This window comes from Patagioenas fasciata, chromosome 3 (genome assembly GCF_037038585.1).
Source record: "Patagioenas fasciata isolate bPatFas1 chromosome 3, bPatFas1.hap1, whole genome shotgun sequence".
Lineage (NCBI taxonomy): Eukaryota > Metazoa > Chordata > Aves > Columbiformes > Columbidae > Patagioenas > Patagioenas fasciata.
The window spans coordinates 77,778,413-77,786,722 of NC_092522.1; the positions used below are offsets into that span (position 1 = coordinate 77,778,413).

General features: G+C 39.6%; 1 protein-coding gene across 8 annotated transcripts in view; it reads left to right on the forward strand.

The window, feature by feature from the left end:
* Positions 1-6,036, forward strand: part of WASF1 (WASP family member 1) — a 92,546-nt gene extending 86,510 nt beyond the window's left edge. For all 8 annotated transcript variants that reach the window (XM_065834663.2, XM_065834664.2, XM_065834666.2 and 5 more), the window contains 3 exons: positions 1,553-1,732; positions 3,017-3,654; positions 5,131-6,036. In XM_065834663.2, the coding sequence (XP_065690735.1) occupies positions 1,553-1,732; positions 3,017-3,654; positions 5,131-5,288 (976 nt within the window). In that variant the 3' untranslated portion in view covers positions 5,289-6,036. The remainder of the gene's footprint in view (positions 1-1,552; positions 1,733-3,016; positions 3,655-5,130) is intronic.
* The last annotated feature ends 2,274 nt before the right edge of the window (positions 6,037-8,310 follow it).

Consider the following 8,310-nt stretch of genomic DNA (forward strand, 5'->3'; position numbering starts at 1 on the left):
AAACACCTGCTGTGTTTATGCTTCTGGTGTTTGTGAGAGACCAGCTGAGAAACTTCTGACAGAAAATAGGGCTGACAACTAATATTAAGAGTTCTGATGATGTGCTTTTGGGGGGTTTGTTTGTTTGTTGTTGTTTTTTAATTAAAAAACATTCCTTGTCCTCCAAAAAACAGTGGTTTTTTTTCCAGTTCACAGGCCAAAAACACCATAAAAGAGCGTTTTGTTTAGCTTTGTAAAGCCTTCAAAGAAACTCAGTAGTGGCAGTGGATAATTATAACAACTGTAGGAGACAGTGTTCTCTGTCTGAAAGATGGAAAAACCTGTTTGTAGAAAACTTAGCTCTCTGAATTTAGAAAGTAAAAATGTTATAGGTGCATTTCAGCCAGTGGGATAAAACTCAGGTTATGGTGTTTAGCATTTTTCTGGGAATGACTTTATAGTATCTTCTCTTTGTAAACTGCTGTGTCAAGTTGTTGGCAGAAACATCTGCTTTCCTGCTGTCCTTCTCTTGTGGTCTCCGTCAGATTCCACATTAGACACGCTTGTTGCTGGACTTCTTTTGTATCCAGGACCCTGGCCCAAACATAGATTATCTCAGTACCCATAATGCAATTATGAATAATGCTGTAGTGCTTGGGAGCACTGCATGTGCAAAGCCTGTCATTCAGATACAGAACAGCGCCGTGCTTTTGAATGGCAGAGTAAGACTTCACTCCCAAAGAATTTAATAGGTTAGACATTAATAGTTAGATACTAGAGTGGTGGTAGTATGTGGAAGACATAGAGTACTGCTTGTTGGAAAGTGCTCTGCAAACACATTTCCTCTGAATTTAATAGTGAATTTTAAAAAATTATTTCATTGAGTAGTTAATTAAAATTTCCTAACTGATCAGATCCTTAAGGTGTGTCTAAAGTTACCATTAACAAGGAAGGTGAATCATTCTAAGCTGTAGTTATCGTTATTTACTGCTACTACTCAATAGTAGATATTTAGATCATCTTTCTTATATCTGTTGTATAGCTACAAAGTATTAGGTCTAAAGTAGTCGATTCTCTCTATATATTGAAATATCGATCCTCTAACAGAAGTTCAGCTAAATTATTCAGCTATAAATTCTATGTTTCTAACATCCATGGATGTTTCATGAATGTTATAAAAGAATATGTTTGCATACACGTAGGGACTGAGGAGCAGAAATGATTACTGAGTATAATGTTCTTTTTGTAATATACTCTCGTATATGTGTACTTCTGATTGTATTGCTATATTTACTTACCTCAAAATAATGTGACTAATAAACACTAAGATCATACATATGCTGTAGAAATTCTGATATACCTGTCAAAAGCATTAAACCCTTGAGCTGCTAGAAGCAATGGTATGGAAAGTGAGATAAATTATTAAAAAGCCATGAAGTACAATATGTAACATCGGTGCAGAGAAAATACTGTAATTCAGAAATCAAACTGAAGTATAGAACATTGGCTGAGGGCACTAATACTTAGTTTTACTAAAGCTTATGTTGGATCATTTTTCACTATTTTCCTACAGATCTCAAGCATATGTGGACCATATGGATGGATCATACTCGCTTTCTGCATTGCCCTATAGCCAGATGTCTGAGCTTCTGAACAGAGCCGAGGAGCGAGTGTTGGTCAGACCACATGAGCCACCACCGCCACCTCCAATGCATGGAGCCGGAGATATGAAACCTGTGCCTCCTTCTGTTAGGTACGGAGTGGTCAAGCCACATGCAGATTTATTGGAGCGTTTTGGTTTCCCACCATCCCCTTAATAGCCCGTTAGTATTATTACCATGCAGCCCAGGACCGTGCAGGGGTTGGGATCTAAACCCCGGAGGGTGCCACTGTGGAGACAGACCTCACCTTGCCGTTAATATTGTGACTATGTCACCTTCAGCATTAAATGGCCAGACAAGTAACTGTATGGAAGATCTTTCTGTGAAAGATGTTGGGATCTTGGGATTTAGCTTTGGAATTTTTGAAATTTGGAAATCTGAAATTTGCACTACTGAGCTGTGTTTTCAGCCTACAAGAAAGGAAAGTCAGCTGTCAAAACTATATATTCATTGCATTTGCTAAATTGCATCTGCTTTTCCTTTTTTTTTTTTTTTTTACATATTATTCCCCCTGGTGGTTTTATTTTCTATTTCTCTATGCCCTTCCAGCTCTGGACACATACTTGAAGTATTTTCCAGATTGAGGCTCTGGTTGTCACTCCCCTGTTGTTTTATACCCAAAATCTTACTTTATGATCAGGTTGGATTAGAGAACAGTAAATTCAGACACAGTTGTTACTTCAGCAAGATGTTACTCTCTTCAAAAAAAAATGTATTTTTACTGTTCAGGAGATTATACACAGAAATGCATAACTCTTTACATTAATTTTCCACAACTGCTGAAAGAAATTCTCTAGTGGTCTTTCAGGAAAATAATGTTACTGCTCCCTTTTGTTTTCTTCAGTTCACCTATTCATTGCAATGCAGTTGAGTATCTAGCATATAAATATACCTCTCTGTACACAGAATTGATGACTTTTGTTATTGGCATCACTCACCCAATCATCAGACTTCAAATACTCACTTCAAATGTAACTCATCCTCATTGCTTGTACTGTTTTTTGGTTTGTTTCGTTTTTAAAATTCTGTGAGTTGAAGCAGTTGGCCAACTGCTAGTTCTCTTACTTCAGAAAAATAATGAGTTTACTTAGAGATGGGAGGTGGGTAATAATACAAGTATAGGAAACCTTTGATACAGATGTGGGTAAACTCAGTTAATAGCTGAACTTGAGCAAAGGTCTTCTGGCAGCGTGATCCATACCCCACACTGAGAATTAGATTTCCTTGTATATGAGATATGAATACCTTGAAGTCGTCATAGTACATAATGCTCTTTAGTGCCCAGCATTCAATATTCTTAAGTTGCACAAATGAATCTATTAATATTTTTCCACTCTCCAGCTCTAATCACTTTTTTCTGTTATTGAATATTTCAGTTCTACTACTGGCTTGGTAGAAAACCGTCCCCAGTCTCCAGCAACAGGCAGAACACCAGTGTTTGTGAGCCCCACTCCTCCTCCTCCCCCACCACCACCTCTTCCGTCTGCTTTGTCAACTTCATCATTAAGAGCCGCTATGACTTCCACTCCTCCACCCCCAGTCCCACCGCCCCCACCCCCTCCCGCAGCTGCTCTGCAGGCCCCAGCTGTGCCACCTCCACCAGCTCCTCTCCAAATAGCTCCTGGAGTCCTACATCCAGCTCCACCTCCCATCGCTCCTCCCCTGGCACAACCCTCTCCTCCTGTCGCTAGAGCTGCCCCTGTGTGCGAAGCTGTACCTGTTCACCCAGTTCCTCCTCAAGCTGAAGTACAGGGACTTCCTCCACCACCCCCACCTCCTCCCTTGCCTCCTCCTGGCATTCGACCCTCTTCTCCTGTCACAGTTGCAGCCCTTTCTCACCCTCCTCCTGTTCTGCACCCTCCTCCCACCACCGTTGTCCCTGTCCCTCATCCCCCCCTAATGCCTCCATCTCCACCGTCCCAAGTGGTTCCTGCTCCTGAACCCAAGCGCCATCCTTCAACTCTTCCTGTCATCAGCGATGCTAGAAGCGTTCTGCTGGAAGCGATACGGAAAGGTAACGTTTGGCTATTCAGGGTCAAAAGACATGGTCTCAGAGACTTGCTACGCATTAGCTTTGAGAGATGGAATATTTCACTTGTGTAAGAAGTTAGTTTAGAGGAACGCATCTTAAATTTGTTTCTGCTTTCTGTTCTCTACAGCTTATGTATTGCCAAGCAGACAGATTTTTGTCAATTGGTAATTGCACTTATCAGATGTCTAGTCTGGATGGCACAACTGGTTCTCTGTGGAAGTTAGACTTTTTTTTTAAAAAAATACACGTGTTTATAGATGATCTGTGGAGGTTCTCTCTTCATTTTTTACCTGAAAATATAGCTATTTCTGCTAACCTACAAATTATGTAGAAGACAACCCCTTTTTTTTTCATAGACTGTTAGATAAAAGCAGAACAGATCAATTGACGTGGGGATTTTGATCACGTACCAGTGTATTACAACAACATATGAATGACATTCAGAAATCATTGCTTAAGGCTTAAACCTGTTAAGCACCTAATCTTGACAAGTCTCAACGCAGCAGCGGAGCAGCTTTACATCACCTGGTGCCCCTGGCAGAGGTGCAGGGCGGCATTTTCCAGTGATACTATGATACTGTAATGTCAGTAGACAGGCTATAATGCTAACTCAAAATATTTTTTAAGCATCTATATGCACAGGAATTGGTAACATCATTGAATCTAAAGTAGTATCAACAACAGTTGACTACAACAGTGGTGCATGAGCATTAGTAGAGACTGTCAGCAAAATAAAACTAATAAAGGAGAGCCTGCTGGTATAAGTTAGGTGATTCCTGAAAACGCTTTTGATCAAGCCTTGCATGAGAAATAAAGGCTCAAATTACTGCGGCTTAAATTCCAGCTGAGGACCTGTGTTCATGTTGCCTGTCAGTTGACAACAGAGAATATTAAGTACAGAATGTAGATCGTATTTAGACTCTGTCAGTCTGTGGTATCATAAAACCAAAATATGTAATCTTTGTCATGTTTTCAACAAAGTTACTGGATTTAACTTAGTCATACTATCGGTATGTGTAGTTTCTCCTTTGTGTTTGATCTTTAAGTAATACTTTATCCTGAAACAAAATTTTACATGATCAAAACTGAGTTACAAGAAATCTTGTTAGGATACTCAAATAGCTGTAGCTTTTGATTGAGACCATGAAGAGAGAGTATAAAAATTGTTTGGAAATGGAAGTAGTAAAATAGCTTAATCACTACGGTGGTGCTAAAAAAGCGGGTGTGTTTTTAGTTGGAAATCAGAAGCGAGATATTGTAGTAGAAACACTGGTGATCTAGCCTGCCATTGCAATTCTAACATTCCTCTCCAAAAACCTAACGGAAAACTTCTATCTGAGGAGGACAATGTCCTCAGCCTTCATTTTTGCTTGCGAACCATTTTGTGAATCATTACCTAGATACTTCCAATAATTATAAAGGAGGAGAGTAACACGTTTGTGATGTGATGTTCTTTAGGTATTCAACTACGCAAAGTCGAAGAGCAGCGTGAACAAGAAGCTAAGCATGAGCGCATCGAGAACGATGTTGCTACTATACTTTCTCGTCGCATTGCTGTGGAATACAGCGATTCAGAAGATGACTCAGAATTCGATGAAGTGGATTGGTTAGAGTAGAACTATTACACTGCTGTACACTGCAAAATTGAATGCTAATGTCCATTGTGGTGCTTGTTCTTTGAAAGTTGGATGGTCATTTCTAGTGTTTTTTGTATTCTTTTCTTTACATGATTAATCCATGTTTTTCTACATTTCAGTTTACAAAAAGCTCCTAGTGCATCTTCGAAACTAAATGTTTTACGGTGGCTTTTCTTACACATCTTTTTTGAAAGAACATTCTTTGTTTCAATAGACCACTAAGTATTAAGCATGGGCAGCTGTTGGTAGAGTAGCAGTTTCAGTTTTTTGGCATATCTTAACTGTGCACTTTGTGAATTTTAAGTTAATGAAGGCAACTGAGATTGACATTCCAAGGGCAGCTGTATGTACTAACAAGCCTTATTCCACTTCTGATCATGTTTTAAAACATTAAACCTAGCTATCAAGATACCACTGCCTCGATTACATCTGTACCCTAAAAGTACATATAGTTAGCAGCACTGAACACACTGAAAGGAAAACAGATCTTTTGGGGGTTTTATTATTGTTTTATTGTTGTTTTTAAATAATTATGGCCTTATTTGAATGTTTAGAGATTCCCTTTCCCTTCCTCCCTCCCAGGTACATATTGTGTGGTACTATTTTTGCCTGCATAATAAAAGTTTAATTTTTTTTTTCTTGTGAAATCTTTTGACTTAAACATGCTGTGTAACTTATGTAACTGTTAAAATAAGTTTGATTTAATAAATGGTTCATTTTAAATGTTCCTGGTTGTTGATTTTTCAGGGAAGCCTGCTTTTCACTGGTATACTTGAGGGATACCTGGATTTCGAAGATTTAATCTGTGGTCTAAAAAATTACAGTATATATTCTGCACTTGATATAAGGACCCATCCTAAACAAGAAAGTATGTAATCATCAAATGACATCTATATGCATGTCTACAAAAAAAAAAACTGAAATCTTACTGTGATCCATTAGTTTAAAAAAAAATAAGTTCGTGGCTTATATGATGTAGGTTTTAAAAACAAACAACTTCACCATCAATGTATCTTGAAAAGAGAAGGGGAGATACTGCAGTGAAAATCATGGTTAATGAAAGATAACAAAGAACATGGGTGATATGGCAGAGTCATTTTCAAGTGCTGTCTAGCAGTGTCTACTGCATGTTGTGCAGGGCTTTTGTATTTCCTTCTCTGGAATAACTCCTTGAAGTCTGAGCACACAGTTAAAAGCCTGTTGAGAGGGGAAGTGTCAGAGTGCAGGAGCACTCTTACCTTGCGAACCTGTTCCTGGAAGATGGAATTGTGTAAAAGAGGAAAACAAGTGTTGAAAGTCAAAACGAGATTTCTGAAGGTGGAACATGAAATGTTCTACAGTGAGGGTGTCAAACTTATTTTCACCAGGGGCCACATCAGCCTCGTGGTTGCCTTCAAAAGGCCAAATGTAATTTTAGGACTGGATAAGTGTAGGAGTAGTTACATGTATCCAGTGCTAAAATTACATTTGACCCTTTGCAAGCAACCAGGAGGCTGATGTGGCCCCTGGTGAAAATGTGTTTGACACCCCTGTTCTACAGGCTACAGAGCAATTCAGAGAGTTGTGGTTATTAACCTGCTCTTCGGACTGGGCTAAGCCAGAGGTACAAGCTGGAGTTGGAACACCGTAGAGCAGCCCTTCCAACTGTTACCATTTCAGCCAGCACTCTAATTTTGTGCGTAGCTGACTATATTCAAGGCTTTTTCTACTGCAACAGTAATGCCTTTTGTTATGTTTGCAGGAGAAAAATCCTCTTCATGACTTGTGGATCTGTATAACTAGGGATGCAGTTCTTCTCTACGTGCTGTTCTCTTTGATAGTTGTCTTCACAATAACGGTGTTTATTCTGGTTTATTCTGCCACTCTCAGTTAACTTTGAGTGTGCGTGTCCTTCTTAATAGCAGAAGCATCGCTATTGGTCATGTTTAATCTAGGTGTTTCCTTGGATCTCAGTAATCCTAAATTGCCAAATCTGGCCGAATGACTAAAAGTGAGAAATCTCATTTACACGGCTGAAAGGGATTGATGTCTTCAAGTAAAAGTGCAGTATAAACCTGCTGCTCCCCTTTCAGCAGGGAGACAGATCTACACTTTGGAGAGCTGACAGAAGAGCTTGTGCCTAAATTACACAAGTAAGTAGTCCTGCCATTCACAAAATTACTTTTCAGCTGATGTTTATACCTGTTCCTTGCTGAAGCCTCTAAGCTCCTGTTTTTCCTGGTGGATATTGTAGACAGCAGCCCATGTTGTCCCTTAAACAGAGCAGCAGCAGCGTGCCTGTGCCCCAGATGTAGCAGAGGATCTCATGGCACCAGCACCCCTGCGCAAACTGTACATGTGCTCTGAGGTGCTGTGAATTGGGTATAACTTGCCTAAGGCAGGGAGATAGGAAAACAAAAAAACAAAACAGGAAGAAAAAAAGTTCTGACATGCCCGCAGCTATATATCACATATTGGATTTGAAGGTATAAAAAGAATCTTTATTGACAAATGGTTGTTATTGATCTGCTTTGCTGTCCCGGTGATGAATAATATCCCCTCCAAACTGGTACCCAGGGCAGACAGACCACTCATTTAATATGACACGGTCACACAAAGTAATGAACCTTGTCTGAGAAAAGTCAAGAGTTAAATTCAGCGAACATTTCAAAGGCAGGATTCTTGGCCTTCTGCCATCGCTCCAGCTTTCTGCCATAGCAACTAGTCTCCAGATAGCAGTAGCGTGATTCACTAGTAGCGAGAGGTGATGGTTGAATTTGAATATTTGCATTTATAGCTCTACTCCAAGCGATGCATTTGCCATCCCAGTGATTTGTGTCCCTCTTACTGTGGTCTCCAACTGCCCTTCTCGTTTGGTGGAATGCTCTTCAGAGGCCTGCTGGGCTATTCATGCCCATGATTAGATGTGTAATAGATTATTGATTGCTTTGTCTTGTAAGGTACTAAATCAAGTCTTCTGTATTGAACTGTTTATAGATTCTGTTGTTTACTTCTGTATATT